Source organism: Manis pentadactyla, chromosome 13, assembly GCF_030020395.1.
Source record: "Manis pentadactyla isolate mManPen7 chromosome 13, mManPen7.hap1, whole genome shotgun sequence".
Taxonomy (NCBI): Eukaryota; Metazoa; Chordata; class Mammalia; order Pholidota; family Manidae; genus Manis; species Manis pentadactyla.
This window is the reverse complement of record NC_080031.1, coordinates 64,609,042-64,626,665: the sequence shown is the minus strand read 5'-3', so window position 1 is coordinate 64,626,665 and position 17,624 is coordinate 64,609,042. Positions and strand designations below refer to the sequence as shown.

Sequence of the window (17,624 nt, the reverse complement as noted above, 5' to 3'; positions counted from 1 at the left end):
TCTTTTTGATGGGTTTATGGACTATCATGATTATTAGTAATATTGAAAAAGACAATTTAGGAAATGATTTTATTCTCCTGGAATCAAAATGAAAAGTGCAGCCACCCCCAGCAGCAAGGACTGTCCCCAGAGGCATCTTCACTCCAAGGCCCACAGGCCAGGAGTGAGTGTGCTTCCTGGGGGCCCTTAATGCACGGGGAGGGGCCTGCTGAGCCCTCAGGGCTCGGGGTTGAGCCAGCTTCAGAAAGAAGCCATTGGGGCTTGGCTCCAGCTGTTCTGAGTCTCACTTCACCAGTGGGATGGAAGATTTAAGAATGCTATTTTAGTCAGGCAAAAACTAGTGCTTTGAGTGGGTACCTGTTAAGTGAGAACTTGGCTAGGGTGGCCCAGAAGTGCCCATCCGTGTTCAGACAGAATCACATCCCCAGTACCACAAAGAGAGGGTTTCATATGCAGAAATGTCTAGATTTATAGTTTGGGGTACTTGATGAGCATCTGAGTTGTTATCTTTAAGTGTCATTTAGGGACCTTAGTCTACTTAAGGTAAATGTAACACTGGCCTGTTTTGTTATTATACAACCATCATTATTATGGTTCTGGCCAGAGACATCTAGTCTTACAGATAAGGAAAGTTTCTGAGGCCCAGAAAATGAAGCGAGTTGCCTGATTCACACAGCCAGGTAGTTGTTGACTTGATTTTCTTGGTGGGGGACTCTTACAATGCCATCCCTGATCTTTGGGGAGATCAACATTGCTAGATCCTCATTTGGTGTCATTTACTGAACATGTGTGATACTGAACATGTCAGGCACCATTCAGGTACTTCACAGTGTCAACCCAATCCTCCCGTCAGCTTCGGAGGTAAGTAGAGAGGTCAGCAAACATGCCCCATGTAACCCCATATACGTGATGGCATACAGATAAAGTGACAAAACAGTGAGGTCTACTCACAGCAGTGGCTTTGGGTTCATGGACTCCCCTCTTCTGTCTGCTGTCTTTCTTGGAGTAGCCGTTGATTTTGCACTCATAGCATGCTTCCGGGGACAGAGCGTTTTCCTCCTCAACCTCTGTATCCAGGGACAGGTACTGCCCTTTGTTAAATCCCATTCCTGAGACACAGTGGCTATTTGCAATGAGGAGCAAGGTGTTAGATTCTGTCATTAACTTGACTCATTTTCCAGGGGTGGAGCAATGACTTTTCAAAAATAAGAAACCAACAAAGCAAACTCAAAGTTCATCAACAAAGAAACCTAACACTCTTAGTAACTCTTTTCATCAGCACTTAAGATTTTCCCTTACTTTAAACAGGAAAATTCTTCTGAGCGTGAGGCCCAGGCTTCTCCAGTTTAACTAGACTGAAGGACTTGGGTATAGGTGAGTCAAGAGGCAAAGAAGAGTATGCATTTCCAAAAAGGGATGCTAAGGGAAGTTCTGTTGCTTTATAACCTGAAGCCTGTATTGCTGCTCCCAACAAAGATCTCTGCTTCAACAATGGAGATGTCTGAACTCCTGTTTCAGTTAGGAAGGGAGTTGATGAGAGGGCTTTCAGTGACTTGTTTAGAACAAGACTTTTATTTCAAGTGTCATTATGTACCCATGGTGGATGGATTAGTCCATGTCCCTCAGTGACTGACTGACTCCTAAATTCCCATCTTCTCTGCTCTGAAGGCCCCAAGACAGCTGCACTCAGAGGGAAGCAGCTCTGTGGAGATGGGGCCACACCAACTAGATACACCCTCCCTATGCAATACAAAGCAGATGTGGTGACAGGGACAGACTCCTTCCTTGCAGACCGCTGGGCTAGCACCTGCCAGCATTCACAGAGTAATTTGGGGCAAGGCCACTGCCACTTGGCCCTTTCAACCCAGGTGTCTGTGACAACACGTGAGCTGCATTTTTAAACATTTGCTTGTCTCTGGCCTTGAGGGATCTGAGTGACTCAGTTCAGGTTACTTGTATAAGTTCACGTCTCCTGCTGACCCCCAAAGAGGCAACCCCATAGCACAGACACATCCGTGTGCCTTTGGGTGCCTCTTCCCTCACCCTAGGCGTTCTGACCAGTGCTTCTGCCTCTTGGGCTTTTAGTCCCTGCCGGCCAGGAAGCCTCCATGCCGGGAGGGACGCCTGCCTGGGACCACTCTGCTCTCCTGCCTGCGGGGAGGTGGCTGGTCTTACCCCTGTCCCACTCTGTAGTACCCCGGCGGGCAGCCACAGAGGTAGCCGCCTTCTGTGTTGGAGCAGCCGTAATTGCACGGGTTCTTGGAGGACGAGCACTCATTCACGTCGTGGCAGGCGCTGGAGAACTGGTCGAAGGAGAACCCCGAGGGACAGGCACACTTGTAACTCCCCAGGGTGTTGTAGCAGGAGGCGGAGCCGCAGGCATTCGGGTTGGAACATTCGTTCTCATCTGGGAACAAAGGGAGGAACTCTTTATGGGGAAAGGGAGGTGAAGCAGAGCCCTGTCAACATGCCTGGATTTTACAGGGGAATTCTCTCTCGAACCATATTTTTAAAACGTTTACTCTGATGGCTGATTTGCAAAGCATATGAAATTAAAAAACAAAACCCAACAACTCTCTCTAAATTACAGCTTTTGAAAAAACCTTGTCCTACCCTTTTGTGATCCTTTTGTGCTGTTTCTGAATGCACTGGCAGCCCCTGGGGAAGGATATTTGCAGTTTGCCTACTGAATAACTCTTCTGTGCTCTGAACAGATTACTTCAAAGGCCTGTAGCTCAGACAGACTCACAGAGACAGGAAGTAGATTACTAGCTGTTGGGGGGCTTCCGGGAGGGAGAGATGGGAAATGACTGTGATGGGCATGGAGTTTCTTTGTGCGATGGTGTCTGGTTGCACATTCTTGGGAGAATGTACTGAAAACCATGCAACTGTATCTCTTAAAAAGGTGAATTTCATGGTATGTGAATTTTATCTCAAGTTAAAATAAGCCTGTATCAGTATTTGTATCCATCTCCCCAGCAATCCCCAAGTCTGATATATATGGAAAAAAATATATAAAAAATTTAAATACCCTAAATGAAAAAATAGCTAACAGTATTTAATTGGATCTACAGAACCAACAATCTCATATATTTTCATCTGCTTGAGAACCCATGAGGGGCAGATCGTGCTTTCTGGGGATGGCTTTGCATCCAGCCATCGGCTGTCATAGGTTTTACTACTTTAATCAGTAACATGACACTGCAAATGCCTGGCAGCATTTGCTTTCAGTTGCTCCTGACTGTGCTTTTAACTTTGGAGATTACAGTTTTGCTCTTAACTGGTTGACCTAAAGCATGTGGCTTCATTTCTTTGGGCTTTCTTATAATCCAAATCTCACCCTGGGCACAATTTGTTCCATGGAAGTCTTTCAAATCCTTGTGACTCCAGTGGGGCACAGTGTGACTGCTGACCTAACATATGACAAGTGTGTTTCAGCCCATGTGAGGGAACAGGCTTGTTTGCAAGTAGGGGTGTGCCTGGCTCACAAAAGCTAGAGGGAAGTACATTTATCTATAGGAGCTTGGTGACATTATGGGAGATGTAGATGGAGTTGCAGGGAAGGAGCTTCTCAGGCAGGAAATTAAACTTCCTCAAGTACAGCACAGAGGTTATGGAAAGGGGATATGTTATTAGGTACCTTTTCTATCATGATTATAGTTCCAGAGTTTCATCAGAGCACCAAATGTAGAACTGTGGATCACTGGATAGAAAATCTGCTATGATTACCTAATATGTACAAATTCTCAGCCTTCATGGGGAGAAAGTATATAAATAAATTCTTAATAACTAGACGGCCTAGGACAGAAATATAACTGCTATTTTATTTGTGTGTACAAAGACTTGGAATTCTGCCACAAGGCTCATCTGCTTTAATAATGAAATCTGACATTTATATGCAGTGCTCCTCTCCTAACAGAGAATGTGAGGTTATAATTTAACAAAATGATCCTGTTGTGCATATGGTCTTAGACAATGTATTATGCAGAAACATTATCAGGCATAACCAATTGAGTAAATTGCATTTAAACATACAAGTGACAGGAATATTTAAAAATACGTAATATTTTTGGAAGCACCATGATATATATCCCCTATTTATATGCTATAAATGTACATCATGGTATATTTAGACTCTGATATCTGACTTTTAAAATATGTTCTGTTTAAGACATAATTTGAGCTGACTCCAGCCTAAGTTCTGCCCAAATTCTTTTCAAAAGGCCAGCTGGAAGTTATGCAAAATAAGCAAAACCTTCATATATTAGGACATAATTTTTCTTCATATGCAAATGGTAATAATATCTGCTTTTTATCAGTTTTGAATAATTATATAAATGCTTGTAAATACTTCAGAGTGTTACCTGCATCTGAACAATCTATATAGCAGAGTGTTATAAATATTGTGTGTAACTGGCTGGAAATTTCTTAGTGTTCATTTGAATTAAAAGCTTTTCCATTATTTGTTGATAGTTTTTTGTAAGTGTTATTTTTCTTAAATAGTAGTATCAACAACAATACAAGTTTGCAGTTCAGTATTATTTATATTATCTGATGCATTGACTCTGTCCTTTTACTAGGAGAACCCAGATAAATCTGTCTGAAATACTTCATTCTGTATTGAATGACTGTATGAATAACTCTGAATATATCTCTTACACAATGACAGATAAAAATTATTTGTGGCATTTCAATTTGTATTTTGTCATAATTCTTCTACTTTTATTAGTTCCTGATGGGTTACAATTATAGTCCTGCCATATTTTTGACTTAAGTGCCAACTGTGTTATATAGATTCAAGGCAAGAAAGGCAGCATTTTTATTAAAGACCAGCTGGATTCCTCAACCTTGCACAGAATACCCTAGAACATTTCAAAATGAATCTCTGCTGCATCTTACCCAGGGTCTGCTGCTTACAGATGCCCATTTTAGCAGAGCAGGCCTGCAAATTAATACGTGAGTTTGGGGAAATCTGCTTCTTTATATTTAGTTTGTAACTCACCTTCAAAACCTCTTACCTCTCTGTCCTTGGTCTCTCCTGATTAAAGGTACCCTAGCTTCTAGCCTCAGCTGCCGGCTGCTCTGGGGTGACCACTTTGCTAAAGTGAACACTCTGAGTTCACACAAAGGGGATCTGTGACATACTACATAGCCCTGATTTAAAGTCACACCAAATTGGGTGAAAACTTGTGCAGCTATTTTTGCACTAGATTTTTATAGATACTCCATATGATCACTTGAGTCCTATTTAAGCTGACACTTGAAATATCAGAGGATCATTACTTTGCCTTAAAGAAGTAATACAGAAGGCCTTGTTATTTACTAAATAAAGTGGTGGCTCCATGTTTTATAAAGATGATATAATAGAATTGTTCTGCACTGTTTAAATAGCTATCTAAAAAGTACTGTTCCCTAAATTTTGAAGATTGTGCCTACACTTTACCTCTGTTTGTGAATCAATAAATCAGGGCATAAGGACTTTTGCAACATTTTTATTTTAATCTACGAGGAGAAAAGAATTTAAATTGTGAAATTATCTGGATTGGCTGCTTAACTTATCATTTTGATAATCCTTTAACAGTTTGTTCTTCACCTCTGGGTCATTAGTGGTTTTGCTCCCTACCCCCGCAACCCCCCGAGTGTGGCAAAGCACAAGACCGCAGCCTAATTGTGAGTTTCCCAGACTTGGCTTCCTTCCTTTGAAATTTATCTTGATTTTCTTCACAATTCACTGAACTGTCATGAGAAATTTCTTTTGAGAAGACCACAAAGGATAAAATCGGATTAATTTACTTAGTGGGGTGCTCACAGTAAGATATTTGAAATACATGTAGGGTAATGTAAATCCCTACAGAGGAACTGGAAGCATCCTACCCTCTCTCCGCAGGACCATTGCTCTCCTTTCTGCTCTGCTGGTGTCACAGTGAGCCAGGTGCCAGGTCTATGGAGCCAAGAAATGAGGCATCTGCTCAGTTAGTGGGCTGACTATTCAAGTTGAGAATAACGTTCTTTGACCAATCTCTTCTTAAAGGAGAATTTCCATGCATATTATTCATGCAAGGACCAGAGCTGAGTAACTACACATTTTATTTTATAAACACTTCTGCCCAGAGTTTTCAACAGAATTTTGCAGTAACTAGATACTTATTCTACCTTAAAATACTTGGCCTCCTTTATTAAAACCGTGTGACTGGAAAGCACAGCTGGATGGTCCTCAGTAAGTTGATCTGAACTCCTTTAGATTTGCATGAGGGAGGTGGATGGGTAATCCTTCAATCCCAGATCTAAAGATACTAAATTATTGATAAAAAGCCTCTGACCTTGGCAAATGAAGGTGATGATTCTTTACACCAGCCTCAGAAACTTAAAATTACATCCAGCAAAAAATTAAAATGATAAAAGCTCTAGCTGAGTTAACCTTTTAGGTCTTAAGATGACATTTTTTAATGGCTGTCTTCAAACATACAAAATGTGGAGACTAGTAAAATGGGTCCTCATGCATCAGTCCTTGGTACTGGTTTTTGAGTTCTAGGATTCAAAGTCTACATTGAAATGTCAACCTTCATGATGTGTTCATTTTACCCAAAGATACTTTAAGGTGAGAAAATTAGAGCCTCTGTAACACTGTGTGACAAGTGAGTGCTCACCGACACACTGATTCCACTGGTAGTGCTGAATGTACCCTTGAGGGCACCCACATCTGTAGCCTCCCAGTATGTTCTGGCAGCCATGCTGGCACCGATGGTTTCCATCACACTCATCAACATCTGTAAGAAAAAGCCCAGCAAAGTCTTTATGTAATCATCCCTCTACTCTTCTTAAATGCACTCCAAATACAACCTGGGGTAGTTATTACTGGAGGAACAGACAGACACACAAGACACACAGAGAGGCTGTGATTTTTCCAAGTCACATGGTTATTAATTAGTGGTGGTGAGAAGAATGGTTCTAAGAAACCACCTCATTTTTATGCTTTCCACCAGACCATGTCATGTCAATGCTCGAAAAAAACATCTTCATTTCAGCAAATCAACAATAGTGACCATGGATACTGTGCATTTTGGATGAATCACGTGCATATAGTATGACTTCTTTGGTAAGTAATATAAATATGTTTGCATTCCATATTCCATTAGATTTAAAAGTGATTGACATGTAATCCTCAGTTTTGGGAAGAACCAGCACTAGAGAGATACCTGAAAAGTATAGTTGTTTTGCACATAAAACATTATTACCATTCAAGATTAATTAGGTGTGAATTTTAAGTATTTGAATATGCTATTCTTAGATGTGTTGTTATTACACATATGGAGTGCTTCTTCACACATATATAGTCTTTTGGAATGACAGCTAAGGCTTTGAAATCTACCCATAAAGAGTGAAATAAAATCGGCATGTCTAATGGGTGTGTAACAAATTTATGTGGATAATTAATGAATGTATCTTATATGGATGGTCACATGTTGAACTCATGTGGCAAGCAGCTGTATGTTCAGAATACTTTCAAGTCTCAATGACTTCAAATATAAAATATTAAATTGAAAAATTTTTCTTAGCTGCAAATTAGATACATATAAAAGTCTTATAAAATTTAAACATTTTAGAATGTTATCTGTAGAATTCAAAAATCATATTTCTAAGATTAAAGAGTGACTAAAATCAGTTAAGATGTAAATTGCGATAGTCTAAAAAATGAAAGGGGATGTATATAGTCTCATAAACTCTGGCATGGGTATGTTGTAAAATATACCAATCCTGATACATTTGTCTTATACATAAGCACTTACAATGGAAATACTGAAGAACCATGTAATATTTTATTGACCACAGACAGATTCTTACTTTATTCCCACTTAAATGTTCCCTTGGACTTCATAGGAAATACTTATTGCAGGGAGAGACTTTATAGTACATGCCCATTGTGGAAAAGAGTAAATCAGGAGTCTCAGACCAAATTAAATGGCAATAGCCATTGGTTTTCTCCTCTGCTTTCTGTACATTTCTCCAGTTCTCTATAATAATTGGTTCTTTTTCTTACACTTAATTTTTACACATTTAGGTATCATGGAACAAAAGTCTAATTTTTTTCCTGGTATACTCGTACACTACTTTATACCATATGAGGTATGGAATTCTTTTTCAGTTCAATTCTTTTTGGATCAATAATTAGGAAATATGCAGCTATTTTAAAAAGTTATTTTGTTTTATCGCATTCAAGATTTCCTCTGCCCCTAAAAAAATGACATATGAAAATGAATGTCCTTTGTTTTGAGATGAGATGATCGCAATTTCGCTTTCAGTGGCTTGTAAATTAAAATAGTTTGCTGTATTAGGTGAAGGTTGTTTTTAGCAGATAAACTCACCTTCACAGTTCAGTCCAGAAGCATCGAGAGAGAACCCTCTTTGGCACTCGCAGCTGAAACTTCCAGGGGTGTTCTGACAGATCCCCTTTGCTCCGCAAAGTGAAGGCTGAGAACCACATTCATTGTTGTCTAGTGAAGCATAAGGGAAGACCGTGTCAAGATTCCCCATTACCACATGACTCCAATTTCACTACATGAAGGAAAAAGTGACGTAGGAAAGCCTAAGCCTTCACTAAGTGAAGACTGCATTTTAGGGAAATGTTTGCCAGAAGTCACTATCACAGTCAAGACAAAAGTGAAAAAAAACAAAACATATTTCCAGAGATTTGAAATTGGGTTGACAGAGGTCATGGTTTTTGATAAATGGAGGCTGAAAGTCTTTTAATATGTGTCTTCTAACATTAGAAAACAAAAAAACCCAGCATGTTTAGTAGCATATTTCTAAATTAGTGTTTAATCTTATTTTATCTGAACACAATGGTTATATTTAGAATGCAAGCTACAGGCACTGCTGGAATACTACTGTGCACGTGCTTGGACTATATAGGTCTTTTTCCCTTTAGATACTGTTGTAAAAAATAACTATATTATTGGCAACATTTTTAGGCCACTAATTATGAGGGGTTGGTTCTCAATGTAAATGCTGAGTCATTATTCTACCATTTCAAGTACAGTTTTTATGCAGCTGCCAAAAGTTTGCAAAATTTCCCGTCTGTAGTTTTATCTTACCAATACAAGCAGTGTGATGCTGTGTGAAACCAGGTGGACATTTACAGGTAAAACCTCCCAGAGTGTTGGCACAGAGGAACTGGCAGTTGTGCTGTTTGGTTTGACACTCATCGAGGTCTGAAATGAACGAACGAGAAGCCAATGAACATCACAGTGGCACTCGGAGGTGTGAATGCTCTATCGGGACTATTTTGTTTAGACTCTTGCTGGAAACTTTATTATAGACTTCCATATGCACATGGCAAGTAGTTTCTTTTCACAGACTTAAGCAGCATAAATATTATGGACCATTGTGATAAGATGGCTAAGGTGATACATAAGTTTTTTAAAATAAGAAATTAAATGACCCGTAGTGGTTTCCATGAACTGCTCTCACACTAATATCCAAAAGTTATAATTCTTGCATTCAATGCACAGCTTAGTACATGGCTGGTCACTTATTCCTATAAATGGGGGTTAAATACAAATAAAACAACCTGCAATATGATGAAGATAGTAGCATAAATATTGAGTTAGGTTCTCAGGACCCAAATGAAAACACCATCACAAACACAAGATGAAGCAAAAACACATTATCTATAATTCTAGCCATTAAACGGAATAGATAGTTGGACTAAACTAAGAGACAACTCAAGATCTGATTTTGTTTAGACCAGAACTTGGTATGGGAAAATACTTGCAAATAAATTCACAAAGCAATATAAGATATAGATGAGACCAATTCATTATTTTAAAGCTTAACATACACACACACACACACACACACACTTTAATTGCACTCATTTACAAACAACATGCAAAATTAAGATGACTCATGATGGTTCACTAATAGGTCCAAGGGAATAGTACTGCTTGTTATTATTTTATTTTCTGGTGTTTCTTGGAAAAAAAACTTCATCTTGTTGAAAAGAATCTGTATTTCAAAACTTAATTAGGAATTCCCTCAGTTATTAGTCTCATACTGATAAGGTTTACTATAAAATTGAATGTATCAATATAGTACTGGAGTTATTTTAATTATCTAATGTTAATAATTACTTTTAACCCTACCCATGCAAAAATTTCAAATTTATGTATTCATTGCAATCTTCTTCAGTAAATGTAGAATAGGGTAGTTTAGAGAAATCTTAGGTATATAACAAAATAAACAGTATTTTAATAATTTGTTTCAATCTATTCCCCCACCCCCAAATTTTACTTAACTTGGGATTTAATTCTCTCTGCTTCCTACCACGTATTCTTGGGGAGCATTTTCTATGAATAACAACATGGTCCCTATGAAGATGCGCTTTAATGAAGGTATGCACATGACCAGCTAAATTTGAATCTGAAAGACAAGGGCCACACATGCCAGGCCTCCTCACTCACCTTTGCATGTCTTTCCGTCTTCTTGCAGGACGTACCCCCGGGGACAGGAGCACTGGTAACTCCCCTCAGTGTTTTTGCAGATGAAGTTGCATGGTTTCGGGGACTGGGAACATTCATCAAGATCTAAGTGAAAGTGATGTGAAGATTCAATTCTTGGTTAAAAGGAACATCCAGCCTCTTTCCTCCCACTCTGGTCTCACTTTATCTTTTTCTTTTCCTCTCCAACTCAACATGGGAAACAGCCAGAGAGAAAAATGATGCATAGAGCAGTTTTCTCCAAGGTAACATACTGGTCGATGTTACAGGTCGATCTGTGACAAATATTATAATATCTGAACAATTGTCTGGGTTCAAGAAAAAACCCATTCGATTCTTTAGATGAATGTACTTTGGTTTACAGCTTGAGAATCATAAACTTAAAAGCAAAAGCAAGTTTCTTTCTTTGGACACGTGGATGTGGCAGAAGTTCTCATAAACCCTCTTAGCTGACACTCCCTCTGAGCACCCGAGGAACCACAGCTTATGCTGGAATTTTCCACTTGCCCCTCCTGATCTAGTCCTCACCCGGGTCCACCCCGCTCTCAGGCCAGGAGGCCGGACTGCAGGGACACCATGCAGAGGCTCTCGTGCTCTCTGTCTTCTGCCTGGTCCTTATTCCCTCAACTCCCTTCACCTCAAGGTGGGCCTGGGCTGACTGGAGAGGGCTCCTCTCAAGGCAGCCCTTGGCACAGAACTTTTTCCCTGAAGGTTTCAACCACCTCCCCCTCCTTTCTTGGTCCAGTGGTGGCACAGCCCAGTGCACAGCAGTCTCCCTGTGGTTCCCATACACTCTGCCCACACCTTCACAGATGGTCCCTTTATTTAAAACAACCCTCCTTAGACTGGCCTCATTTGAATATACTACCTCTTTTCTGCTAGGACTCTGGAGAGGGGTCTCCATTTCCTCCAGAAAACATATTGACTGATGCCCACAGAATGCAGAAAGCTCGTGATTAATAAACAGCCTGTTTTCTCTTACGCTCCTGCCCAGCCAAGTGAGTTGAATGCTTACTAAGAGTTGGTTTGGTTTTTCTTAGCCTTTTCATGCCAGGTGCACTTGGTATTAAAATAGGTACTTTAATGGAATATCAGGTATGTTGATGAAATATGAAGGAGAAAAACAAGTTTTGTCTTCCATGAAAACTAAGTTGAATGCTTTGGACAGACTCCATTAAGGCAAGCCTGCCTGCCTCCCCAGTTGCACAGAATCAGTGTGGGTAAGACAAAAATTAAAGGAGAAATAGAGGTTTTAAAATGTGGTATCTTTCTGTACTGAGACTGCTTTGCAAAGGGAAACCTTCGATGATGCTTACTGGTATGTTTTATGCAGAAAACAGTCATGAGGAAAAGTAAGCATTCCCTCTCTCTATGCAAACACACGCATTCACAATCAGAAGTCCTTTCCTTTTATCAACAGTATGACAAATGTGCATTTGTACATTTTAAGTTAACATAAAATGTTGAAAGTATATTTTAGATGGTTTCCTGACTGAACAAACCTTGAGATGACTTGGACCATTCTGTGTCCCACATTATTGAACACCTGTGACATTAAGAACCACAGTATGAAAGGAATGGCATTATTGAAATAAAATCTCCATTCTACACCTCCCAACAAAGGTGATCTACCAACAGTAAGTGACCCATAGGAAGCAGGAGCGGGCCAACCCCCAGTCACAGAGACGCCTGGCCATACCTACGCACGAGGTCCCGCTGATGTCTGTGGTGTAGCCAGCCTTGCAGAAGCATCGGAATGAGCCCATGGTGTTGACGCACTGCCCGTTGATACACAGGTTTGGCATGACCTTACATTCGTCAATGTCTGGGGGCCAAAAAAACCCCATGACAAAACCGAACAGAAATTAATACATATGTGAGGATAAAACTGGTTGGGAACAGAGAGGAATTAAGGAACTGACATGAGATAACTAACAACCAGCTTCATAATAGTGCTGGACTCTTTCCACGATTCAGGCAAATGGCAACATGGAAGGGGAAGAAAAATAATCTGAGGTGATAAGAGATAGACAAATGAAGGCTAAGTGAAAGCCCTTTTTTTTATAAGTCTACTCATTCTGCAATCTAAGTATGCATTATATTGCGGGGATCTAGAAAGCTCCCTCTCTGAAGTTCAACTCATTTGGAATTTGTGATAATGTCCTATGGATTGGCCTCAAAGTCACTCTTGCATTAGACACCATGAAGAAAGGGTGTCATTAGCATTTCTTAATGGGATCGAGATTCTGTGTACCAATAGAGGAAAATGGTCTTTTCCAGGACGTTAGTATATTATTGACCCATACAAAAAAAAATGGAAACAAAGAGTAACAATGGGTCAGAGGCTAGAATTATCTTCAAAGTCAAAGCCTTTAGATATAAACTTCTTAAATGAGGCAGGGCCTCAGGGAAAAAAAAAAAAGGAAACCACTAAATCATGCAACTCTCTGGTTTGCAAACAGAATGAGTTTCTCTGGACACTCAAATAAGCAACACTTACTTAAAGCAAGGATCATTTGAAGATTACAAGCATGAATTAATGTTCACTGTACTGATAATATGCATGGAATCCCTCAACTCCTTACCTCTTCCATCAGTGGTGTATCCTGGGCCATGAGGGCAGATCTTTTTGTACTGGGCAGTTCCAGGAAGCGGGCAAAGCTCACACTGGTGACCCCAGCCTCGCCCCCCATCACAGCAGCATTCTGACTTGGTGACAAGGTTGCGGCTGCTGGATGCCATCTGACACATGGTCTGCAGTACCTCGGCAAAGCAGAGTCCCTGTCGATTGTCTGCAATGACAGTGTAAGCTCATAAGCATCAAAGGGATGGAAGTGACACTTCATTTCCTGAGCTTCAAATTAAACAGGACAATCATTGTTTTCCTTCTCAGCAGTAATTTTGTAAAAGGTAAATAGTCTTTTAAAAGAATGATCACACTGCTTAAAACAGCTTAATGATTAAGTCTGGTTGGAGATTAAGTTCACAGAAAGCTCTTTCACTATAGACCGTTTATAAAATTGAACAGAAGTGGTACTATACTTAAGAATTGATTTATTTTTTCTTCTTCAATCCATCAGTGACTAAATGATAGTAAACTCTCATTCCTGTAGAATCCAACTAAAAGGAAAATCAAATTGTTTTCCTTTATATAAGCAAATGAGTATCAGGATTTGTTGGTTTTTTTTTTAAACAAAAAATTGCTTATGGTTGTTGAAAAAGGAAGAAATGACTTAAATATTCAACAATATCAGTTGGTTAAACACGTTTAGTTCAAGCATTTGATGGGATAATATGCAATTATATAAAACACCAGTAGTTCCAGCAAGCACCAAGAACTGGATAATTGCTATTATTTAAAAATCAACAGCAGTGTAGTCCAATAGAAATATAAATGGGAGCCTCATATGTAACTCAAATTTTTCTAGTAACCAAATGAAAAAAGGAAAAAGAAACAGGTGAAATTAATTTTAATGACATGTTCTATTTCAAGATACACTGGAGTTCAAAGTGTAAAAAATAATACAAAATATTCCATTAATAATTTTTATACTGATAACAGGTCGAAATAATATTTTTCATATATTGGACTAAATACAATGTATCATTAAAATTAATTTCAGGATTTGTTTTTGAAAAGCAAATTCTAGACTATTACAGTCATATTCAGTCTAATCTACTTTTTCTACATCTAAAAGTCTATTCAAACATTTAGATTAAGTAGATGTTTTTTCAGTATAAATAAAGGGATTTCTCTAATGTAAACAGGCAAAGAAATCTTTTAATATGGTTTTATGAGCCATCAAGGTGAAACTATCAATAATATGAACAGAAAAGTACACTTTCTCATCTTTTCTATTTCCAAAAGATTGCTAGTTAGTAAAGTTCTAGATTGGAGATGATAATAAAATATATTTTCTTGACTAGCAATTTCCTAGGATTTGAAGCAGGTGACACCGTTCTGAGAAAAATCTGATATGGTTGAAACATGTTTTACTCCAAATCAAGTGATTGGTGCTCTGCTCTTATATCCCTGCTTGCCTTATACTTCACTACTCCACACTTTTATACCTGCTTGTAATGAACTAGAAAGGTTTATAATGTGTGCATGTTAGCATTAAAATACAACAGGTCAGAGACTTAAATTTCCCACAAAAATATTTTGTAAAACATTTTTCTGTGCCATAAAATAAAAATTAACCTTCACTGCATTTTTGAAATGTGGCATTTAATTTAATATATTAATGCAGCAGAGCTTACCTTACATAGCAAATATTTTCTTTTGGAATTAAATCATCCCCTGATGTAAGTCTTACTGAAGTCACATTTTCCATAGAGCTTAATTAATCTTAATTTTGGGAAGACTATTTAAGGTAGTTATTTACATTACCTTACCCACAGACGTGCATATAACACACATGGACAAATACGTCATTTTAATAGATGTGTACCTTTAGGAAGAGGTAGGTGGATTACTCAGATTGGGGGATTTGTTTAGCAGACAAGGATATATATGTAGGGCTATTCTGTGACAATATTATAAAACAGAAATTTAAAAATTTTAAGAAGTAAATCATACTTGTTTATCAACTCACCAAGGCATTCAGTGCCTGAGGAACTTGACTGAAATCCTTCATTACACTCGCACCTATAGCTCCCAATAGTGTTAACGCAACGCCCGTTTTCACAGATTCCTGGCTTGGTCCTGCATTCATTTTCATCTTTAGAAAAACAAATAATGTAAATACTGAGACTATGAAATTATAATTTAGGAATTGTTTTCGAGTGGGTCATATCTTACTTAAAACTTCTTCACCAAAATACTAATATGGTGGGGTAAAAACTAGCCATGTGTGGATATGATTTATTTTTAACTTTACCTCATCCTTCCTGGTGGATTCTTTCTTAACAAGGTGTTTTTTTCTTTCTTTTCTCTCTCCATTTGCATTGTGGTATTTGATGGAGAATTGGAAAATTGGCCTCCAGAAAGGATAAACTTGCTCCAAGACACTAGACATGGAGGGGAAGAGGATGCCAGTTTTTGGGATATGAGAGAGAGGCTGAGGGCAGATGGGTGGTAGGTGTGAGGGAGGAGTAGAGAGTAGGGTAAAGGCCACACAGGCCAGCCACACACCTAGACTGGCCTTGAGTACAATCACAGGAGCATGTGATGTGTGAGGGTGGTTAATGGGAGAAGGAATTTAAATAGTACTGTTCTTTTGGTTGGTGACAAATCTAATCAGAGCAAGATTATTTTATGAAAGTTCTCTACATCCTTACTGAGTTTGATATTTTGTAAATTTTGACATTTGCTTTTGAAGCTATGTTGTTAGCATTAGAGAGCTCAAGACAAATCTTTTTATACTTTTTAATTTTTTAATCTTTAATTTGTTGATGGCTATGTTGCATATGCTTTCTTTTTATCCACATATGCTTAGAATATCTTATTCCACCTTATTTTCAATTTCTCTCACATTTTGATTTGGCACATTTCTTGTAAAAAGCATCAAGCTGGAGTTAAAAATAATTTCTAAAGTTTATACCTCTTAACCAGCAGTTTAACCTATTCATATCTATTGTGATTACTGATATGTTTGGATTCTTGACTGCCATTTTATATTGTTCTGTATTTAAAATGCTCTTGCTCCCTTCTCTCAATATTTACTAAATCAGTCTAGTTTTCCATGCCCTCCCCTCTTATCCCCAGCTCACATTTAGGTTATAATCTTTCTCTTCCAGTGGCAACCGTGAAACAACTTCACCACATGCTCTTAATGAATGCTTGCCTATTCATGCCAAGACCTATCTGTTTCAAAAGCTTCTGGCCGTAACAGGTGCCTTGGCATGAGTTACTTCTTTCCACGCTCCACTGTACCACCTGCTGTGTTGATGCAATCTAGAAATTTTGGTTTGTTACCTATTTTTATGTACTATCAGAATCTATTTAAACCAAGTAACGAGGCTTATGGGCTTCTTGGCTCACCGTTGTTTCATGTATCTACTACTTTCCCTTGATTTAAAAAAATGTATGGGAGTACACAGTTTGGTAATCATTTCAGAGAGGCTAAAATACAGTTCTGACAATGTCATATTTTTGTTTGGTTTCTCACTAGACTGTAGAATTTCAGTTCAAATATTTCCCTTAGAATATTTTGAAAATATTGCTACATTGCTTACTTTTACCTGCTGTTACTGTTCATTTGCAGAAAATCTGTTTTTTCTCTCTGGAAACTTAAAGGATTTTCACTTTCCTCTTAGTGTTCTGAGATTCACTGTGATATATCTTGGTAATCATGTATCTTTTTCTGTTTTAGGGGAAAAATTCCAGAAACTTTATATATAAAAGTATTGAGGTATTTTTAAAAACTGCATAGTGTCTTATTTTTAGAATGTGAGGGTTCAAGGTTTGACTTTTGATCTAACCCTATTCCTAATGCTGTTCACCTTTATTCTGATTTGTATTCTAGTTTGAATTATTTTTTTCAAGAAGAGCTCTTGTTAGATATATGAATGAGTTCCTCTCTATATAATATATATGATATGTATATAATATAGCTTTTATACTTGAAAGATAACTAGATGTGTCTCAAAATCTTAGATTACTTTTGCTTTACTCTATTAGCATTGAGAATTACTGAGAGAACATGAAAAATAGTAGCCTGATTTTTTTCTACCTTGTAGTTATTTTCTTTTTCTGCCTGGTTGCTGGCAGCCAACAGAACCTGTTTTTTCTCTTTCTCTTGAAATTTGTAACTTCACTAGGGTGTGACTTGGTTTGATGTTACACCCCGTTTGAAATTTTGACTTCCAGCATTCCACTTTCTATCCTTTGGCAATTTCTGGGTCACATCAGGATTGCCAATTACTGACCATTCCGTGTCCATCACTCTTTCCTACACTCACTCCACTAGACCTGCTCAGCGCCTCCCCCAGTGCAGCATGACGGGCTGCAGACAGCACACAGCCAGGACACGTCTCACTTTAATTCATGACCCAAATCTCATATGGGCACTACTTCCCCCTTGACAATCCTATACATGTCCTAGTGGGTCCACACACCCATGTTCTAAAATGCCTACTACACAGGAACAAGAACTTCATGTCTCTGCTATGGGCCTCCTGTCTGCA

General features: G+C 38.6%; 1 protein-coding gene across 1 annotated transcript in view; it reads right to left on the bottom strand.

Annotated features, from left to right (window-relative positions):
• FBN2 (fibrillin 2) overlaps positions 1-17,624 on the bottom strand; it is a 237,357-nt gene that overhangs the window by 2,126 nt on the left and 217,607 nt on the right. The window contains exons 56-64 of the mRNA XM_036903223.2: positions 15,092-15,217; positions 13,082-13,288; positions 12,196-12,321; positions 10,461-10,583; positions 9,093-9,209; positions 8,364-8,492; positions 6,648-6,767; positions 2,176-2,407; positions 952-1,123 (exon numbers count right to left, since the gene is read on the bottom strand). Coding sequence (XP_036759118.2) covers positions 952-1,123; positions 2,176-2,407; positions 6,648-6,767; positions 8,364-8,492; positions 9,093-9,209; positions 10,461-10,583; positions 12,196-12,321; positions 13,082-13,288; positions 15,092-15,217 — 1,352 coding nt within the window. The remainder of the gene's footprint in view (positions 1-951; positions 1,124-2,175; positions 2,408-6,647; positions 6,768-8,363; positions 8,493-9,092; positions 9,210-10,460; positions 10,584-12,195; positions 12,322-13,081; positions 13,289-15,091; positions 15,218-17,624) is intronic.